Genomic DNA, 22650 nt, shown 5'->3' with positions numbered 1-22650 from the left:
TGACAGAGGTAGCTTCAGTTCCACCCACTAATAACTTGTACGACCCTTTCTTCACCACATCACTCCTCTGGTCAGTCCTGAGGTAGGAACTGCAGGACTGAGTTGTCCCAGGTTTAGTGTGTAGCAGCCTAACCAGATGTCTGCTAGACTTTGACCCTGAAAGTCCCTGGATCTCAAAGGGTAGCTCTCATTCCTTGCAAGTATCTTTTGAGCGTTTTTCCTTTCTCCTGGAAATAGTTTTCTTTTGTTAGAAGAACTTCAGAACACCTGGGAAACTGAGCCCATGGGATGCTTTATATCCCTGAAGTCCCTTATAATAAATTCACTTATTTTGTGGGATCTGCAAAAGCAGCAATCAATGCAAGCAAGCTTGCTCTGGGAGTGCCAGAGGCCACAGAACATGGTGATTTGCTAATCTAAGCTAGTGTTGAAAAGATAAAAATATTAGCTTTTGTGTAGTTGACCTCGTTTCTGTCAACAGACAAATTGTTTTGAGAACAGCAGTGAAAATGCTCCTTGGAATGAAAGTGTCTGCTCTGGTGGGAGGAAGTATATTAGCTTTAAGCTTGTATTTTGGAGTATATTTAAGTGCTGTCTACACAGGAAAGATTTAAGTACAGCTTGGATGCAGGAGCCAAATTATATTTTGGAAACAATGATGGCTTCCCAGTGCCACCGCACACAGTGAGTTCAAAGCCAAAAATCCCTGTTTGGTAAAACATGAAGCCTGAAGTGTGCTTCTAGGCTTCGGTTTGAGGGCAGTCTGCTTTCTAAAGGTGAAATGGTGATATGTCTTGGCTGTCTCCCTCCTAATAAATTAAACGTGCTTGGGAATGTTCCCAGACACTGTGGCCAACTGGCTCGGTACTGCCTTGTCCATACTCTTAAACTCTTAGCTACCAGGGCAGGGTTGGTGGCATTGGAACTGCCCGGTGCGAGTGGTCCCAATGGTGTGCCGACTCACAAACCTGGGAATTGTGTGGGAGAACATTAATTGGCACAGCCCAGTGCTGGGAAATGTCCTAGCTGCTTTCTAGCATACATGACAGTGTTCCAGAGCCTGGGAATGTTTCCAGACAAGACTTAACTTATGAGTACAGATGTTAGTCCTTGATTCTTCCAAACTCTTTATGGACTTCGAGCATTAGAAGGACTCTTCACATGGCAAGGGGTTTAGAATGCTTCAGAAAGGTAGGTTTAGGAGAGAATGCCTCCTATTTATTTTGAGGCAGTAATTCTGCACTACTAAAAAGTCTGTGCCTCCTGTCTCCGTTTTAGATGGTTTTAGGGGTTTAAACGTTTTTCAGAATGCAGTCACCTTCTTTCCAGCCACTGCCTTTCTGGGATGAGTAGACATGTCTGCCCTCCGTCAGGCTACTGCTTGCTTATGAATGAACATACTGTGGCCTTTCATGGAAGTGCTGTGTGTGAATTATGCTCTTTATGTCTGTGAGGAATTTCATTCTGATTTGGTGTGCGTGTGTGTGAATATTAAGACCGCTAATTTTCTGTCTGGGTGAAGCAGTGCGTCTTTTAGGCACTGGGTCTTTTATGTGAGCAGGATAGTGGGGAGACCACTATATTTCCTCAGGTGTGTTTTTTAGTGAACAGTAAAAGCTGTGTTGAGCTGACATTATTGATAATACAGGATGATTTCCTTCAGGCTCTTCAGTGTTTGATTGTGGATTATTGGAATTGGAGTATAGTCCTAGTGTAGATGAGCCAGTAAAACATTGATATTAATGCTAGCTCTAAGCAGACACCCGTCCTGGAAGACAGCATATCATGTAAGCTGCTGAATATCGGACAGTTTTGCTCTAACTAAGGACTTTTTTTGTACCTCCTGGCCTGCCCTCTCTCCATTGTGTCCTGAGTTTCACTGCAAACTATGGCTCAATCATACAGTCACTTCAGGATACTCTTTTGTCTTTCTGTAGGTCATGGAATACGCTGTCGGCTTTGATAGCTTGAATATTTATAGAGAGAAGCGGTTAGCAATATAAAATACTGTTCCTGTTCGTGTTTTGTAGAGTGCTATGAAATTTTACTTTTGCATGCGTTGTCTTAAAAGTCTTCTGAAGCAAATGCGTGGCATGTCATGCTTACACCAGTGATGCACCCCACAATTTTGGGAACGTGTAATCTGTGTGACAGCATCGGCTTTGGAGCACCGCTTTGTATAAAGGATCCATTGCTCAAAGGTAGTAAGCTGTCAGAGCTGACTGTGTCAATTAATATGCAGCAGGCTTTGTGTCTGCTGATTGTTCTTCTAATTTAAACCTGCGTGATGATCTGTCTTACCAGCAGTAGCAGTGCATATTTAAGGACACAGCGCAGGGAAGCTCCCTGGTGTCCCACAGGCTGCCTGTGTGCCTTCAGGGCAACTATTTCGGTCCTTACACAGCTTCTGGCAGCCCACTGTCCCGGAGGGATCTTAAGAATATGAAAAAGAGAGGTTGCGGGCTCAACTGATGCAGTGATGGTCAGTATCCCTCTTCTGCCTACTCTGTTTCTGGAGCGCTGCAATGCTGCCTGTGTCTGAGATGGATGTAACTTGTCCAGGACATTTGGCTCCTCTGAAGAGCTGAATATGTCAGAGAAGGGACCTTCGTGTGTGGTGCTCTGCTGCTCTCTCCTAGACAAAAAGTCATCTAGTACAAAATTTTACTTGTGTCCATAATCAGTAAAATGTCAAAGGCCATATTTAGGTAATGTTTTTATTTGTAATAAATGCAGGCTGCTGCCAAAAATTACACTGTCAGTCCTCCTTTGTAGTGCTCGGGTAGCTCCACAGTGAGTAGAAGAACTGATCTGGCTGAAAAGTAACTCTCAAAACATTAATTTTCAGCCACATGTTCTGTGGGCAGACAGCCAGTTCATTGGTTTGGGTTGCTGCTCAGTTGCATGGACACTTCAACCTCGCTGGGATGGCGTTAGAAATGAAGTGTGTGGGACAGGCAAGAAGGGGACAAGGACCATTTGTTCCCTTTGTCAGTAGCCCACACTTGGGTTTTATTAAAGTTGCTGTGGAATTGAGGTGGCTGTCAGCCCTGAAAGTCATTTTAAGTACAGTGCTGTGCTGTCTGCTCTTTTGTTTCATAACACTAATGACTTTTCTCTGTGTAGGGGCAAGAAATAAAAATACCTGTTTCGCTTTTCTTCCCTTGAACGTGCAATCCAAACTTGTGAGTGTATCAGCTAAGCTTGGGAGCTTAAATTTAAATAGCAAAGCCTATATTTAAAACCTGGAGTTTGGTGAACCTGGATTCTTTTCTCCTTGTTACAACTTTTCAGAGGCTATTAACTTTAAAGGTATTATAGCAGCCAGTCAAACTTCAGGCTTTGTAATTAGGGAGTGGAGTTGTAAGTTGCTCATCAACCAAATTCTCTTTATTTCTGAGGTGCGAAGTCTAGTTGCGTGTTACTTATGTAAAATAAACTGTTGATCTTCAGTGGTGACAGAGCAAGTCTATGATAAAGCTGAGTTTGATTCATGCTTCTGAAAATGTGCTGCCCATTCACAAGCTGTTTTTTTGCTTTACTTATATTTACTGCTGCTTTTAATTTGTGTCTACCACCAGAGGCTCCTTTTTCTTCGCTGTTGTGATCTTGTCATTGGACCAGTTTGGTAAAGAATTAGTTGTCTCTCCTTTCCTCCCGCTTGATTTAGCGATTAAAGGGTTTTTTTATTCTATAGTTAATTCTTAAAATACTATACTGTAAAACTGTGTTAAACATTGTGTTTTGTATACAGAGGAAAAGAATATTTAGTTCTATAATCAAGGAGAGTGCAGAAAATGGAAGTATCAGCTACCATGTGCTTTTCTTTGGAGTCTGACTTTTACTGTTTTGGGAAAGCAGCAAATTAGTATGTGCATGGAGAATGAGATTAATGCTTAAGTGGTGGTACCTGAAAGTTAGATTGTGATGTTCAGTTTCAGATACACATGGCCTTTGTTTGAAGTCTTAGGGAAGCTTATGTTTAAAATAAACAAAAACAAAAAAAAAAAACCCACAAACACAACAACCCAGAAACTACCCTTTAAAATTGAATTTTGTTAAGAGCTAGGCTGAGGAAGTTTTGCCTGTTTTAAGGAACATTACAACTGTATTGACTACTTAAAACCAGATAACTTGTTCACCTTTTAAAAACATTATCATTTACCTTGAATCACGTGTTCCATTTTGATAGCCTCCTTCATATAGAAAATATAGCATGAGATGTCAGTTTAAGTGCAAGTCTAACAATGCTCTATCTTCTATGTGAAAGGAAGTACTCTGTACATTTTTCCATGTTTGACATCATGGTGTTTTGAATAACCATGTTCCATATTCATATCAATTTTTTGTTTTTGTTTTCAATTTATGCACAGCACTTGCTCTGAAATTTGGGGACTGAGTACACCAAACACGATAGATCAGTGGGATACAACAGGCCTTTACAGCTTCTCTGAACAAACCAGGTGAATATTCTGCCCTCTCTCGCATCATAGAAGTCTTGTGGGAGGGATTGGCTTTGGAGGGTCTGTAATGGGATGCTTTAGCTGTAAAATAGACTAAAATGCTTCCTAGGCCTCTCATGGTACAGCATTTTAAAATATTTGCTTGCTGTAGAAATCTGAGTGTTCTCAGCTGATGTTTTGACCAATGAAACTCTAATTCTGGAATATTCCTTTTTCACGCCAGTGCCACTGAAAGAATGGGAAGACTTGATTAATGCAAGCTCTAATGTGATTTGGTATTTATATTAACAAAGTTGGGATACTTAATTCTTTAGACCTAATCTTACAAAGTGTTTAAACTGCTTTGTATGCCACAAGCTTTCAGTTAAATCTTGCTAATTGGCTCAGATACGAGCTACTAAAGAATTGTTTGTAAATTCTTCATTAGTTAACGGTGGGCAAATTCTAAACAGGGTCTTTATTTTTTCATGTCACATTACTTGATTTGTGTACTGAGGTTTGTCTCCCATCCCATAACAATCATAAACATCTGCATTTGTGTAAGCATATGCAGTCTGTCTTTAAAACTAGCAAAACATTTTCAGCTGGTAGCAAGGCAGATGAAGTCAAGAAGATAAACTGTACGGCCCTTACAAGATGTGCATTCATGCTTTTTGCATTACAGTTATACTGCCATGTGGATCACTTGGGCAGCTGACTGCTTATAGGCTTATTTGCAGTCCTGTGGGAATTCTTATGCTTAAAGCCATAAAGCATCCATGCCACAGCAAAGCCTTGAGGTTTAGCAGCGGAAGGGACTATTAAGTGTATGATTTTATTTTATTTTTTTTTTTAAACGACTGTCTTCTGCATTTAAAAAAAAACGTATATGAAGCAATCATCTTAAATACTTGGTTGGAGGTAAAGTGGCTTTTAATGAACTCTAAATTCACTGGCAATAATTTGAGCAGCTCAAAAATAAGTTAAGACACTGCTTGATACCATTGTTTTTAGCACATTTGAAGCCTTTTAACAAGAGTATACTTGTCACTAACAGTGTCAGTCCACTGAACTCTGAGAATAAATAAACTACCCATCCTGTGTGTGTACACTGTTGCTTGAGTGATTAAGAGACTATATACAGTCTGTAAATACTTCTCAACATCTTTCCCGTATAGATCTCTCGATGGCCGTCTACAGGTATCTCATCGTAAAGGATTACCCCATGTTATTTACTGTCGTTTGTGGCGCTGGCCAGATCTTCACAGTCACCATGAACTTAAAGCAATTGAAAACTGTGAATATGCTTTTAATCTTAAAAAGGATGAAGTATGTGTAAACCCTTACCACTACCAGAGAGTGGAGACACCAGGTAGGAAGACTGCTTCTCACTTTCTATAGCAACATCTGTACGTACTTGTTCAGCATAATGTTTTAAATGAAAAATAGAGACTAAAGACGATGCTTTCTCTTGCCAGAAGTACAAGATTCTTAGAGATACAGCTTTTGAGAATACCATCCCCTGGATTTTTTTAATAGTAAAGATACAGAAAAATCTTTACAAATGTGTTGAATACCCCTGATAAACACTTCTAGTACCACTAGCAGTTTCCAGCTGGCTAAGTACGGTCTGGACGGAAAAGGAGAATAGAGATGACTTACCTTTGCTAATGTGGAATAGTCCTAAGAGATACTTCAGGAATCTGATTCCTCTAGTAACTTGGAGTACAATTGCAGTATTAGCAGTACTGAAGAGTCAGAAAATTTCAAAACATATTAAATTGTTAGATGGTTTAGATTTTTTTTTTTCCCTTTTAGCTTGCAGAAGTGTGTGTTTTGAGGGTGTTATTAATGCTTTGAATTTTGTTTTTCCAGTCTTGCCTCCCGTACTAGTGCCACGGCACACCGAGATTCTAACGGAGCTTCCACCTCTCGATGACTATACCCATTCCATTCCTGAAAACACTAACTTTCCAGCTGGAATTGAACCACAGAGCAATTACATACCAGGTATTTTCTTAACTCCCACTGTAAACAGTAGACTTAACATTGTGCCACCCAGAATAAAGATGGTAATTTTATCCTGCTAAGTGATCAAATTAATTGAAAGATGCACCAGTAACTTAAATGTAGTTGATTTTGTCTATAAATTCCCGTGGAAATACCTGAACACTGTTGTTTGCAGAACATGATCCTGTGTGAAACCACATTGCTGTGGTTTCACAATAGCTTACTTGATTTTAATAGCTTATTTAAGATTCAAAATGCTAATGAGTACAAAGTAGACCTTCACCTTATGCTTTAAGCCTGTTTTGCAAACATATAGGCGTTGTCAACTGCTGTTTATTGGAGATTGAATAGTAAACTGCTTCTCCATCTCACCACGTGTAGTATGTGGAGAAAACTTTCAAGTTGCAAAACAGTGACTTAAAAATTATTTTGATCTGTAGTTCACTATCGATCAAGGAGGCCTGCTTTGTGTATTTGTTACTATTGTGTGCATACAGTTGTCTTTTAATATGAAAAAACAACCAAACAATATTGAATGCTTAAAGAATTCCTCCTCTCCCTCTTTGCCTCTTCCCCACCCCAAAACAAATACCAAGACTAATCCGCTACAGCACACCCAAAAGCCTGTACCCTTACTGAAATGTAAAATCAGTGACCTTTGTTTCCTGCCCCAACTTCCTGTTTCCTATCTCTTCAGGAAGTTGCCTGGAGGGTAAAACCAAGCAAAGCTGAAGTTTTCTCATAAATGTTTCGTGCAGCTATGTTATGAACAAGCTGAAAATTCAGATCTGGACTCTCACGGAATGAGATGACAGCCTCGAAATTCAAATATGTGCAGTGTACAAATTGTATCTATGTGTCTTAAACAGGATGTTGCTTGTGTTTTCTTTAAATGCAACCAAGAATTGAAATGGCACCCAAAAAATTGCAATGAATTTGATCTCACCTGTTTAATTTGTGCCGCATTTGTTGCCACCTAGGGACAGCGCATCTTTAAAGAGCAATTTAAGGTGCTAGCAGTTGGTGTTGCTTTCTTATGTATACTTTTTTGACTCAATCTGAGGGCTTTTGATAGCATTTTCAAACAACTTACTGGGAAGCCACCACTGGAAAATCCAGTGTTACGGAAATGAGCTAAAGTGACTCGAGTTATTTGCAGGAAATCTGTTGAAGGTGATTGTGGGTATTCACGTGATACTCGAATGTTTATACAGCTAGCCACACCATGCCTCCTTCTCTTTGTCGTTGACACCCTCCTGTTGTGTTCGTGTCATGGCATCTTACTTTACTTGACCTTGCTAACTTAATCTTGAATACTTAGCGAGGTTCTGCTAAGTCTTGTGTGTCTTGAGCCTGCTTCAGAGAACCATTTTCTTTAGTGCTAGGCCAGACTAACAACTGTGGTAGTTTTGCACCGCAATGCTGTCTTGGTATTTGGTCTACAGAGAGGTTGGTTTCACCTACAGCGCAGAAGACTGCAATCTTGAAGGTACAGGATGGCCTTTGGGGCTGTATGTTCCCTTTCAGGTTATGGGTGCACTGAGCTGCATTGTCCAAACTTCTGGCAATGTTCAAGCTCTGCTAAGAATTTTTAATGCGGCATTTGAGCGTTTATTTCCAGCTATGGTGGTGTTCAACCTCTGACCCTAAATCAGTATTAATAGTACTAGGTGGAGGAAATCTTCTCTCTTCAGACAGAGACTAGATGTGGAAAATAATCTGTGCCAAAGAGCCTAGATTAGTAACTGGAAACAGGAGGTGTGGGTTGGATTGGAAATGGTTATTGACTTTTTACCATGGCTGTGGGCTTAGCGACAACAAATGATTCAGAGCTGGGTGGAGTCCACTTTATCACAATGAATTCTACAAAAATGTTCAAAACGTATGATTTTTGTCGTCATACTTCTTGCTAGTAAAGACTTCCCTTAACTCCCCATGCCAGTTTTACAGAATGAACCAAAGATATAATAATTCTTTTGGTTCGTTTTTATTTAATCAACTGACTTACTCTAGTTTCCTCTTGCTGGCTTCCTTCTGATCTTGCTATATTGCTGTAAATCTCAGACATGATATTTGATATAATTTGATTTTAATTCTTAAGCAAAAGTCTTTATCTTTAAATTTCTGCTGTTTGGTAATAATGTAATTAAATGTTTAATCTCTTAGATGTCTCAGAGACAATTCTAAGGCGATTGTAGAGATAGTTAGCTTCAAACACTTTCACTAAAGAAATCCAGGTTTTGCCTTTAATATATAGGAAAAGACATTTGCCCGGTTCAAAGACAATTATTTCCTGAAAGGCAGTTGGTTAACTCATTATCTGGATTACAAAGTACCTTTTGAATGGAGAAAAGGAACAACTGCACTCTCTTGGGTTTTGAAGACATTTCTGTGGAATTAGACACAGTTTCTAGTATTAGAATGCTTCAAACTTCTTACTGAGTTTACTTTGGTCTGTGAAACTCCATCTTTAAAGAAAGCTAGTTAAAGGAATAAATGATTGTTTTAATAGAGCTTGGAAGTAATAGCGATAATAGAGCTTGTAACTAGTTAGATAATATAGTTATCATTAATAAGTGAAATCAACTGTTGGGTATTGGGTTTGGGGACTGAACTGAAAAATAACCTTTAAATCTAGCAACTTCTGTAAGGCGTGGGAGGGTATCTGATCTGATGGTTATACTACATAAAGAGAGCTCACTTTTCTTTTTTGAAGTCACCAGATGGTTTTTTTCATTTGTAATTATAAATGTGAAAGCTGTTGATCACAATTGCAAAATTGTTACTCATTGTAGTGAACGTATCTCATGTGAAATGGAACAAACAAGGATTATCTGTTAATTGTATAACACATTTGAGCAATCGACTGGTATACAAGAGGTGATATGTTTTGCATAGACAGGAGGGCAGGTTATGTGTTTGAAGTCCTACTGGAAGGAAAAAGGGACAGCAAAATGAAATTCTAATTCAGTATTCAGGTATTGTATGGAGCTCGTGAAGACTTGAGGACAAAACCCCCAAATGCTAAATCTTAAAAATTTCCCCAGTCATTGAACCAATAGGTGGATTTTTGTTATTTTTTTTTTTTTTTTTTTTTGACAGAAACACCACCTCCGGGATATATTAGTGAAGATGGAGAAACGAGCGACCAGCAGTTGAACCAAAGCATGGATACAGGTAATGTATGTTTTTTCACTGTTTTCAAGACTTGGGATGACTAGTCGTGATCCTTCTGCATAGTGGTGTGAGCTCGCCCTGAACAATGATGGCAGTAGCCTTCTGTACAGCCCTGTGTTTTCTGTTTAAAATACCACTTGCAGTCTTTTTATGTTTTGGTTTTGGGGTTTTTTTTTTTTTTTTTTGCTAGGGGAATGCTTTTAAAACATTCTTGCCTTATTAAGTATATTTTATTTATTTTGTTTTGTAACAGAAGGATACAGGTCTAATTAAGTCTTCATCAGATTTTAAAAGTTGATTGGTTTCAACTTACCCCTAACGTAACCTTCTGGAAACAGGTTCATTGATGCAAAATGTCTGTTGGCCTAAACAAGTTACAGAAATGTTGCATTTTGAGTACCTGTCTCTTAATTCTGACAGCATTATTGCTTCTGCCATGTTTCAAATGAATTCTTGTATGGAAGGCTCTGTTGAAAGAGTAGTAGAAACATTAAGTGTTTGTGCCTTTGTATGAAAGGGTTTCTAGATAATCTGGTTGGCCTTAGACTTGGACAAAGCACAATTAATGTGCTGGATAAGAACCTCCTGCTATGTGCTGGCAGACTTGAATGTGTTTGGTTAGCTAATGTTAGCAACCTTTTCAGTTAATTGGAATCAACTGCACTAGTTTCTGTAAGAACTGCAATATTTGCCCACTGTGTGACAATAGGTACCTTAATTAAAAAAGCCTGACAGCAGTCATTGTAGGAGTGTTTCTGTGTGAAGCTTCTCTGTACCTTGCCCTACTAGTGCACAAATTGTGTTGGAGAGTTCATGTTTTTCTGAATTTTTTCCTTCCTCCTTCCAGGAAAGAATAATTTCCTCAAATGAGGAAATCCAGCTTGTTCTTTTCTAGAGATAAACCCTCTCCTTTGAGAATAGAGAGGTAATATCTTGATTGTCTCGTCCACTTTTTCTTAGCTTTTTTCCCCACTGAACTTGGGAAGAAGTCACTACCTTCTCACTAGAAAAGTGCATAAGTTATGTTCACAGAGTGTGCATGAAGTGAGAGCTCTGCCAAATACAAGACTAAGATGTTAATTGAGTCTTTACGAGGAGGGGTAGGCTCCCAGGAGTCTGGAAAATTAAATGTAATCTTAATTCAGAATAAGCATGTGACACGCTGGAAAACTGGTTGTAGGATTTCTGAGGTTTCTTATTCCAAACGATTTTAATATAAAACTATATCTAGGTAATGGTTATACTTACCCATCTGAAATAATGAGAATAATTTGCTATGAAACAATTTGTATTGCTTCAACAGGATCTCCAGCAGAGCTGTCTCCTAGTACTCTCTCCCCAGTTAATCATAGCCTGGGTAAGCTGGAAATACTTTTAATTGTTTCTGTGTGTGTGATGACTCTCCTTTATATATTTATATATATATATATATAATTACATTAAAAATGAAAATGCACTTTAAAAAGTAAGAGCTGTATTAGGAGGAGACTGTGCTGTTGGCTTCCTGATGATAAACGTAATAGGGCTGGGTTAATAACTTGTTAACAACTACTCTGTTTCTGTAACTATTGAGTTTCTAGCAAAGAGAAAGAATAATATGTTATTCCTGCACACACAGCCATTTATAAAATAAATAGTTTAAAGGATGTTAGTCTATCCATAGTGCTCCCCAGACTTGCCGTCTCCCTTGTGTGTGTGTTCTGCTGCTCTTCTCATGTGCTCTGTCACCTGTGACCACGACACAATTGTTGCGCCTACATGAGTTGCCCACCTGCTTTGATCAGGTGCCATTGCTGTGTGTCTGTATAAATGCCTCGGGAAGATCAGATTCCCTTGGGTTTGTTTAAGGAATGGTGACAGGAAAATGCTGTTCAGAACGCTGAGTAAGTAATTAGGGTAGGTAAAAAGGGGAAGCAGTGCAGGAAAAGCTGAAGATGCACAGGGAAGATACTGAGCTCTAGTAGGGGAGAGTAAAAGGAGCTCAGAACTGCCTTTAGATAAAGAGACAGTAAAAGATACAGTGTAATAGAAGGGAACATGATTTTCATATTAATATTTTTTTCCTTTGCATGGTTCAGTGTTTGATAGTTTAATCTTTTCTTTAACATTGCCAAAATGTTTGCAAGTTATAGAAGAGCAGTAGAAATGTCTCAGCATCTGGCACTCACAGCAACATTAGCTTAATCGGTTTACCGAGCAAAATGCAAGTAGTGATCTACAAGAGCTGTGGTCAGATTAGATCACCCCTTCTTCCACTCTTCTTTCCCTTGTGTGGAATATTGAATTCCTTTCTGTTTACTGGGGTAGGTAAAAATGGCAGTAAGCAAAATAAAATTTGAATAGTTTGAGGAGACTACCGCTGTCGTTTCTGGAGGAGATGAATAGCAGGGCAGATAGATTTCTCTTCAGCCTCAAATTCTGTGTTAAGCTTATTTTTTGACTTTTTTTTTTTTTTAGACTTGCAACCAGTTACTTACTCGGAGCCTGCATTTTGGTGTTCAATAGCATATTATGAATTGAATCAAAGAGTGGGAGAAACCTTCCATGCATCACAGCCTTCCCTGACCGTAGATGGCTTTACAGATCCATCAAATTCAGAACGATTTTGTCTAGGTCTGCTTTCCAATGTAAACAGAAATGCTACAGTGGAAATGACAAGGCGACACATAGGTAAAAATCTGTGATCTTTTAACTATTTAATTTCATTTTAGCCTTTAAATTATCTGGAATGATCCAGGTAGGCTGGACAGATCTTTGTGTTTGGGATCCTTTAACCCTTGTGCAGCCAACCATTGAACTTCTCTCTCTCGGCTTGCCAAGGAGAGCTTGGTCTCTCTTGCTGAGGATAGAAGTGGAAAGATGCAGTGGTCACCACTTCTGAAATAGGGAGAAATTACAGAATCCCAGAATGGTCAGGGTTGGAAGGGACCTCTGGAGCTCACCTGGTCCAACCCCCTGCCAGACCAGGGGCACCTACAGCAGTTGCACAGGACGGTGTCCAGGCAGGTTTGGAATGTCTCCAGAGTGGGAGACGCCCCCACCTCTGGGCAGCCTGTGCCAGTGCTCTTCCACCCTCAAAGTAAAGAAGGTCCTCCTCAGGTTAAGATGGAACTTCGTAGGTTCAAGTTTGTGCCCATTACCTCTTGTCCTATCACTGGGCACCACTGAAAAAAGACTGTTCCCATCCCCCTGGCACCCTCCTTTTAAGTTATTTATAAGCATTAATAAGATCCCCCCTCAGTCTTCTCTTCTCCAGACTGAAAATCCCCAAGTCCCTCAGCCTTTCCTCATAAGAAAGATGCTCCAGTCCCCTCATCAGCTTCGTAGCCCTTTGCTGGACCCTCTCCAGCAGTTCCCTGTCCCTCTTGAGCCCAGAACTGGACACGATATTCCAGATGCAGCCTCAATGTAGCAGCTTCTGCTACCAGAGCCAGTTGCAATTGGGAAGAGATGTAGCGATGGTTGGAGCTGAAAGGAGCTGCCTTTCCTCAATCAGTAGTCGCTAAGTTGATGGCAGCAGCAGTCACACAGCTGTCAGGCTGAGCGTGGCACAGGAGGAAGCCACTCAGCTGTACGGGGTTTCTGTTGCTCTTGTTGCTGTTCTCTGCCTTCTGGAAAAAGACGATGCACCAAAGCATCCCGAGGGGCAGGTTTTTGGCTTTCAGGCTCCTCATTGGACCACTCTGCCCTGGGTAGCATTTATATTCAGAGTTGCTTATAATTTGACATTTAAGCTTTAATTACAAAATATTAATATGTTGCTTAGTTTATTCTAATTTATAAAATGCAGAATGGACGATGGTAGTACTTCTTGAATTATTTTCTGAAATGGAAAAAGCTGCCATTGAGATAACACGCTGTTTTGACATGATCGAGATTTTGTTTGTAATGGTTAGTAAAGAATAATGTTTTCCACAATGAAGAATCTTGGCTTTGAGTTCTTCATTATTTTTTTTTTTTTTTTCTGGATTCTTTTATTTAGCAACATTCACAAGATATTTTTTTTTTGTTTTTACTTTTAGTAATAAAAGTTCAGCCTCTTTAGTAGAACATTCTGACCCCTCTATATAAAATCCAAATGCTTGTCTAATAAAATTTTAGATGTGCAGAAACCCAGGCTATGCCTGTGCTGACTGATCAAAATGGTCAATGATGAGGAAAAGCAAAAATGTAAGGAGCTCTCACTTTTTATTTTTTTTTTTTGTAGAGCAGCTCGCTTTTTATTTGAAAAATAGTTTTAAAGAAGAAGGGGAAGAGAAACTACATTCTTTAAAGGACCTGGTTTTCTTTGGGAGATCAGTTGTACATTACTTCTCCTGTGCTAGGAATAACTGAAACAGATTCTTTTTTTTTCCCACTCAGAGAGAGAGAACAAGATCACAATTTAAAAGTGAACAATAGGATTTCTTACGGGTAATTTTTTGTAATAGGACTAAATGAAGTCCTGTTGTTTTTGTCCAAGTAGTACAGAGAAGGGCTATGCAGTGGGTTGTGAAATAGTGTGGGTGCATGTAAGCTGAGAGTGTTGAAGTGGTATACTCGTGTTTTCCTTTTTTGCCATAGTGGCCTGTGCCACTTCGCATACACCACTTTAATATTAGCACAAGTTTTAATCCTCTTGAATCTAATCTTTTTATTTCAGTTTTGGTATTTCTTTTAAGTGAAAACATTATTTGGTAACTAACACTGCTTCCCTACTTGGGTTTAGTTGCAAGCCATCACATGGCTAGATAATTCTATCTCGCTCTTGACCAAAAATTATTCTGCTTCTCTATCAAATATTGTGCATTCGTGGGAGAAAAATGCAAGTTAATTGTGTTCTGCTTCTGCTACAGCTGTCAGCCCAGCAGTGTGGTCATGTAGATAATTGATTTCTGTTTCTGGTGTAAAGAAAAAACTTGTCCTTCTCTGAAACAAAATACTCTCTTGTTTGTTAATCTCTTTGGGTCATACCATAACTAGAGTTCCTTTTGAATTTTCCTTCAGGAAGGGGAGTACGCCTCTATTACATCGGTGGAGAAGTTTTTGCTGAGTGCCTAAGCGATAGCGCAATTTTTGTTCAGAGCCCCAACTGTAATCAAAGATATGGCTGGCATCCTGCAACTGTGTGCAAAATTCCACCAGGTTAGTGGCTGACCAAAGGTCTCGCGGAAAAATATCCAGTGAACGTATTCACTGGATGACATTTGCTTTCCTTTTGATAGTTTCTTCATAGTTGCGGGCTTCTGTGTAGCAAACACAACTATTCATTAATTGTACCCTTTTGACATTTTGTTCTTTATAGGATGCAATCTAAAAATCTTTAATAACCAAGAATTTGCTGCTCTTCTGGCTCAATCTGTGAATCAGGGTTTTGAAGCAGTTTATCAGCTTACTAGAATGTGTACCATAAGAATGAGTTTTGTTAAAGGATGGGGAGCTGAATACAGGTAAGAAAAAAAACCTTTGCTTATAAATTTAGATTTAATCATTTCTCTTCTTTCACCAATACACTATTTCTGTCTGGCTTGAAAGCCATATGTACAGCCTTCTCGCCACTATTGTAGATATGCTGTCTACAAGTCAAGCCTGTGTTTTCCTTTTTCTCCCCCCTCAGCTATGGAGCTCCTGTCATAAAGACCGATAGACTGATTTTTAGTATTGCGTTGAAGTGAGCTGCAGAGCAGGGAATGTCATCAAAGTTCGATTTCCTCGCTCGGTCCTGCTTGCTTGCTTATTGTGGTGAAATCACTGACAACATCTAGAAGTTTCACAGTTTGTGCTATGGGATTATTTGCTGTTTGTTAAACGTATAGTCATTTTGGTCTCTGCTCTGTTCTATGTGGAGTATAGTAAGTTTTTTAGGTTGTGGTGCAGGATGCAGTTGATAGTACCTGATGGAAAGAATTGGAGTCACTTGGAGAGCATTCCACAGAATAAAACAGCTGGAGAACACACATTTAAGGGATGGCAAATATTTTGGAACTTGTAGTGGAAAAAACTTTGCAGGAATAAGATGGCTGTGTTTATGTAGTAAAACTGCTAAAACCAGTTTTTTGAGTGGAAAAAGTAGTCTTTTATCTGCTTTTGAATAGATTCCGATTGTATTCCCTATTAGCACAAGCTAAGAGCTATGGTTGAGGGAGGACAGTGCCTGTTTTTAATGTAGTATGGGAATTTGGGAAGAAAAGGAATTGACTTCTAACTGAGCAGTATTAAAGATCTCATTATTTTGGAGAGCTGGAGATGTGGTTTTAAACAAATCCCTTAAATCTCTCTAGAAATAAACTGAAAGAATGAAGTCTGACATATCAATACCCTATTGCAATACATAATGTTTTTTTTTAAATCCGTATAATTTCTGAAGTTGCGTAATGGCATGTAGGCTCCACTCTGAATCCTGGAGTTTTGATTCTTTTATCTGCTCTTGAAATATATACATGTAAATAGCAGCGTCAGTACATGGGGGAGGCTTCTTGGCTAAATGAAGCCAATTTTGTAAAAGCCTAATTAGAATGAATGAGAAATTTGAGTAATGGAATAAATTGGTAGCTCTTTGTTAGCAAGAGGTACACAAGAAGGAATCTGGCTCAAGTTTAAAGAACTGTTGGATTTGGCTCAAAAGGAGCATGTATACACTTATGCAAAATTAAATACAACATTCAAATCAAAACAGAAGAAAGCCTTAATCAGTCAGATTATATGGAGACAACTTGAAGTGAATGGAGTGTAAGTGCTAGGTTAAAACAGTGGGGAGGCTTTTGGTAAAGTTATTTTTAAGGAGGGAGAGAATGTTGGTTGTTAGTAGTCTATAAACCCCTCAGAGATCATAGGGTTGAAAAAGCTCCAGTGGAAACACTGCCAGAACAGCACAGAAACTGATTACTGACACAATGCTGAACTAGTTTCTTTGCGTTTCTGTTTAAGATGGTGCTAATAAATTATTGATACACAAAACTTGTAAGTTATGCTGCAGTTGTGATTAGATCAAAAAGAGGTTGCTCCTGCAAATGCAACCTTGAATTTAAATGAATGTAATTGTCAAAATAGACCAGGAAGCACTGTAAAATCCATCATTCTTGTTAAAACTTCCATGCTTCGTTATTATGTCAAAAAAGTTTCTCATGGAACAGGCTTTGGCTTTGCCAAAGCATTACTTAATTTTAGGCACACATGCAGATATGGCAAAGTGGTAGATTTTATAAGTTTTGTAGCCAAAATAGCTTATAGCTTTTTGCTTGATACACGTTGGCTTGAATTGAGGATGGCGGTAGAAGTGTTTAGATCAGCAGTCAAATGTTCATGGTAGCACAGGAACTATTCAGGTCTAGGATCATGTTCTGCAGAAAGTTAAGTACAGGGAATTACAGTAAAGAGACTTAGTGATACCTGAACTGGAAATCTATGAGTAGAAGAGGCTGAGTTTTTGCTTTGAGATGGCTGCTAAGTGATTGTCACTATTTCACCAACTTTTGTCAGTGTAGTGCAAAGGCAGCAGGGCTGTTGAACAGAACCAGTTATAAAAAATTTTGAGGAAGTGTGTTGTGGAACACATTGTAAGGGAGTTGACAGCGGTGGAATAATGAACTTCCTTCTTTGGGAGAAGATTCGAGACTAAATGGAATTATATTTCCTGTGGTTTAGATTGTTCTTTTATTGGATCACTTTGTTTTGGCATAGGCATTCGGGGCCAAGATAACAGTGTTTTTTAGAGTGCTGAGAGAGCACAGACCCCGCTGCTTTCTTCTCCTAGAAAATGTGAAACCACAGACAACTTTTGAAATCCATCCTCTCGCTGGCTTAAGCTTTCTGCCTTTTCAGTTCCTCTGTTTATAGAGACAGATTTCCTTAAAGCCAAGGGTTGCAGTGCCGACAGTAAAAACGAAGGGGCTGGGTTTGTGTCTGACTAATCTGCTGCTTTTGAATTTTAATGCCTCCTTGCTTTGACTTTGGGATGTTACTAGAATTACTAGGAAAAACTGGCTTAGCAACAGTAGTCTTGCCAGTCTAGTTTGGGAAAACTCCCATGCCTGGAGTGGGTACAGTGAAATAACAGGAATTCTCAGGCAGAATATGTCCATTGCTGATTTCTTGACTTTGGAGATGAGAAGGAAGATTTTTGAATAACAGGTCTCTGAAACAAGGATTTATGGGAGAGCCAATGCAGCTTTTATGGTTGCCAGCCCTTCAGCTTTACTGAGGCTTTCTGTATGGTGTTTAATTAAGGGCTTCTATTGTGCAAAACTAAAGGCAAATTTATATAGAAGACAAGGGAAACACAATTTTTTACTTAAGTTGTTTGTTACAGTCCAAAACACATGTAGAAGTGTTAGATTACAGGAAATCAGAGATCAAGTTTGGTGTTCCTTGGAGATAGCATCAGCTAGCACAGCATAACCAACCACACACTGTATTTTGACATATTGTTTCTGATAACATCTGGCAGTTTCCTTCTACATTTATCTTGTCTGTTGCTCCAAAAAGCCAGACTTTTTGATCACCGTAGTATTGCGCTGTTTGGTCATGCTGACAGCGCAGAGCCGAGTGTTTCTATTCCGTAATTCTCAGTAGCTGTCTACAAAATTCAGACCCAGTTATGCAGGCAGACCCTTTGAAGGTTGAGATACAGCTGCACGCAGCTATCTGTGATGTGAACACCACATTGGTTGGACAAACTTCAGTTTGAATTTCTCTTTAGAAGTAAGGCTTTTGGTGTGGCACTTGAAGCAAATGCTACAGTTCTTAGCTTATTCTCCAGAGCAGAAAATTCTCGATGTATTATGGACAAGTGTGTAATTATTGATGTGTCTTATAGATGTGGGGTGTTTGGGGTTTTTTTAGTTTGGTTTCTTTTTCCTTCGAAGAGTATATGAAAAAAGCGTAGTAACAGTTACAGTAATGGTTGCAGATTTTTATCTGGCTGTGTAGTAGATACGGATGGAAACATATTTGATTGTATGATGGAGAATTTTATGGCAGCCAAAGCTGCTGCTTTCTGACTTTTCTGTTGTTCTTTACTTTCTAGGCGGCAAACAGTAACAAGCACTCCTTGCTGGATTGAACTTCATCTGAACGGACCTCTACAATGGTTGGACAAAGTATTGACTCAGATGGGCTCCCCTTCAGTACGCTGCTCCAGCATGTCGTAAAACTCCTTCCTCCTTTACCAGTGGGCTAAATATCGAGTCCAATCAACAGACTTAATATAACAGCTCGTCTGTCGTAGTATTTGTGTGTGGTCCCCATGAACTGTTTACTATCCAAAAAGGTTTTTAAAAAAAAAAAAAAAAAAAGAAAAACAGCACTTGAGGTCTCATCAATTAAAGCACCTTGTGGATTCTGTTTCCTATACTCTGATACTAGATGAAAATTTAGTGTATAGAAATACCTTCTTCAGAAAGAAGAAGGGACAGTTCTAAAGACTCTTAATGGTGTTTTTATTGGGTATATAATTGAGTGTCCTAATGGTTTATCAATAACATGAATAGCTAAGTATATGTACAGGTAATGTATCATGATCTCAAATATCACAGTATTGTGCTGTTCTACATTTTAGTTCCCATAAATAGTCGTTTGTTTTTTTGATTGGGGCAAATCTCTCATAAAATTCCAAGACTCTACTCCTTTATTCTTTTATATTTTTTTATATAAAGCAGGTTTTCGAGTTGTCCTAAACATAAAAAGCAGACTTTCCTTGTAGAAAAGCTTAACTTTTTGCTGCCTTCTTAAAGAAAAAGAAAATCCCTCCATTGGAAGGGAAAGAAATGTCTTGAGATTCATCTGTGAAACCTTAAGACACTTTATATGCTTAATGGGGCCTAAAATGAGTTCACATTATAAATTCCGAGTATCCATCGCACTAGGAGTCTACTTTTCCCTACCCATCTGAGCTGATGCATCTTTTGCCAGCAGTGTTGCTGGCACTGATGCAATTTGGGACTTTTATGTACCTTGAATCATTGAAATCAGTGGTTTTTTTTCTCATGGAATGAGAATTTACTGTAGCATTGGATACTGGATTAAGTACGCAAGGTTATTGGCTTACCCCTTACATCTGTATTTTTTCATTAAGCAGATGTCAGTAAAAATCATGGGGTTTAGTTTCTGGAGCCAAATACCTTGGAAAAATCCTTTCCCAGGGTAAACTAGACTCTTTCGTATAGGTTTTAAATAGATGCAGCTTCTTAACATATTTCAGTAACAGAATTTAAATTTCTGATCTGAGTGGCTTTGTATAGCTTACTTACATACCAGATCATACGCATTCATTATGTCATAATGGGCCTTGTTATTAAAAGTAGTTGCTTCTGCAAAACCTCTAGGATAGTGGTTGCTGAGGTATGACCAGCGAAGGAGGACTTGTAGGTTCTTCGTGACAGTGCATGTTATTGTGAACCCTTGGACACTACAGCTGCACCATATGAAAAATATTCTGAAATATATTCTACAAATAAGTCTGGGTTGGGGAAGGGTTGGGAAACTGTATAGAAGGGTTATTCTGACTTGAAAAATATACATCTTACTAACAATCTTGTGATCTAGCTGTCTGTCATTCTTTTGTTATTGTGGCAGTAGCAGGATTGCCTTTGTCTGTTTTTTCCCATTGTTTCATCCATTACACTAGTACTGTACTTTGTAAGTACAGCTAGTGATAACTTAGCTTTGAGAACAAAAATGTGGCCAGTGTTACAGCTTTTAAATCAGTTGACTGAATTGATGATAGTGGTGGATATTTTTATGCCGTAATGACTAGGGCATAGAAGCAATACCAAAAATCAAGCCTTGAAAAAGCGGGCCAGACACCTTTAAAAAAAAAATAAAATGGCAAAGCAGTTACCAGTTTGTGCTAGTTTTACCAGTAGACTAATGTATTGGTAGAACTTGTGAACCTAAGAAATAAGCTTCATGCGTGTTGCATTTGCCTAATATGTGAATACACTAATAAAAGTTTTAATTCTCATGATGGTTGGGCTTTTCTTTTTTTATTAATTGCTGTATATATTTTCTATTCAAGGTCAGGACTCATTCTAACCCACCCAAATAAATGGCACAAGTGTCCTGCGTGTTGTGGCTGGAAAGGTATAGCTAGAGGTTCTGTATCTGTACGTGTGTGTAATGATACGGACTTCCACTCCGGATCAAGTTTATTAAAGCAGTCGCTTTTTTCTGTCACAATCAAATTGCATCCTACTAGCTCAGATGTTTACTTTCACCTGTGAAACAGTTAGATAAGAGCGACTTGTCTGGGTGAAAGAACTCCATTGCGTTTATGAGCAGGTTACAACTTGAATCAGCTGGGTGACCTAATTCTATAGTCTCCTTACTGTGGATTTCTGTTCTTTCAGTTACGGAGATATTACTGGCTTTGCCTTGAACGTTGTAATAATCTTGACTGTACCCTTTTTTTTTTGGTGCGCACTTCCCAATAGCATCCAAGGACGCTGCAGGCGTTATCTGTGGACCTGTGGTGCTGCCTGCGCTCAAGGCCATCTCAGTCTGTGTAGAAGTCACTTTTTTTGGCTTCTGTTAGCACCACTAAAACATTCTCTCCTGTTTTAGCCACAGCTCAGTGGAACAAGGGAACTTGTCCGCATTCGAAATGTTTGCTCGTCTGTATTTCATTTAAATCCCTTTGGCAGTTCTTGAGTAACTTTAACCTACTCCTGTTTCTTAATCCAGTGCCTTTCTGCCTTATCCCACTGCTGTTCTGCTCTTCCTCAAAGCCTGACCAGTGCCTGCTCAAGCATCTTAATGCGGAATGCTTGTGGTACGTAAGGAATGTGACTTCATCCCTCTTCTGCCAGTCAGAGTACTGATGTCCAAAGTGCAAATGAAAAGTGAATTTATTTTTTTTTCGATGAGGCTGTTTTGTTAAATAAAATACTTAACAAGCAGGGAGTACTCAACTGGAGATATTTGAAGTATGGGGTAGCCAGCTGCTTATCTGTGTCGTGAAGCTGGAAAAACTCTGTATGTAACTGCGTTAAGTTTGGATTGGGATTCCAGGTGCCTGGGTTCTGATCTCTCTCTCTCTCTTGTCACTAGTCCTGTCTGAGCTTGATTTTTCGTAGTACTGCCAAAGCCAAGTAACCAAAAATCAGGTAGTTGATGCAAACACCCGAGCCTAAAAATTATTTTGGAGCTGCCTTTTAGCAGCTTGGATGCACTGAGCTGACGTTCCGGAGCACTCCCCCCTCCAAAGAAAAGCCCTGTTTCATTTAGAAGTTCTTCCAGTGCCAGGGCTGGGGCTTTGAGAACAATGTCAAGTGCTTGGAGTCTTGCACTGGGAGAATTAATAGTAGAGCATCACCTCTGTGTATTTCCCCCTTCCTTTTATGCGTGTTTCCCATCTAGGTGGGTAAGCTCTCTGCAACAGGAGTTCTCTGTTGTTACTTGAGAATCTTACACAGGGTCCTTTGTCTTCTAGGTGATGTTACGTACAAATCTAGGACGTGGTGAGAGCTTCTTGTTGTTTTTTCTTGGTCTTATTCAGGGTGTTGTGCTTAATCAGAACTTAACCTCCTTGAGACTGATTGCAGGCAAACAGCAGGCATAGTTCAGCTTCAGACTCCCCGTATAATAACGGAGAGAGGTAAAGTCTGAATTTGGGTCTCTGAATTGCTCTCTGGTAGAGATCCTAAGCTATTGGCTGAGGTGCCTGATATAAATGTATAAAGTATGAATATATACCTTAAAATTCTTAGGTGCTGTCAAAGTAGTCAGATGTTTAGGAGTAATAGCTTTAATTTATACAGTAAAAACTAGAAATCACAACTGCTGTACTTCACTGAGCTTTTTATTTTCATGAGTCCAACTTGACGTTTCATGTTGAAGTGGGAGGGTGTGACGTTCGGGGGTTTGATAATCATCTGTGGCTCTAAATTGTTGGCGCAGCGAAGTGTAAGTGTTTTGTTTTAACCTTCAAACTTGTCATACTTCGTTGTGGTTACAGCTTTTTTTAGCATTGCAAACTGAAATTTTACTGCAGCTGGGTTTTGAGTTAAAATATTGTGAAATACAGGATTTCACTATACTCCACCCA

General features: G+C 39.1%; 1 protein-coding gene across 1 annotated transcript in view; it reads left to right on the top strand.

Moving 5' to 3' along the window:
• Nucleotides 1-20069, top strand: part of SMAD2 (SMAD family member 2) — a 52287-nt gene extending 32218 nt beyond the window's left edge. The window contains exons 3-11 of the mRNA XM_082497546.1: nt 4374-4463; nt 5621-5814; nt 6318-6452; nt 9555-9629; nt 10933-10986; nt 12087-12299; nt 14616-14753; nt 14914-15058; nt 18634-20069. Of these exons, the coding sequence (XP_082353672.1) occupies nt 4374-4463; nt 5621-5814; nt 6318-6452; nt 9555-9629; nt 10933-10986; nt 12087-12299; nt 14616-14753; nt 14914-15058; nt 18634-18757 (1168 nt within the window). The 3' untranslated portion in view covers nt 18758-20069. The remainder of the gene's footprint in view (nt 1-4373; nt 4464-5620; nt 5815-6317; nt 6453-9554; nt 9630-10932; nt 10987-12086; nt 12300-14615; nt 14754-14913; nt 15059-18633) is intronic.
• Nucleotides 20070-22650: the final 2581 nt, after the last annotated feature.

The sequence above is a fragment of the Vanellus vanellus genome (assembly GCF_965231255.1).
Source record: "Vanellus vanellus genome assembly, chromosome: Z".
Classification (NCBI taxonomy): domain Eukaryota; kingdom Metazoa; phylum Chordata; class Aves; order Charadriiformes; family Charadriidae; genus Vanellus; species Vanellus vanellus.
This window is presented reverse-complemented; position numbering and strand designations above follow the sequence as displayed.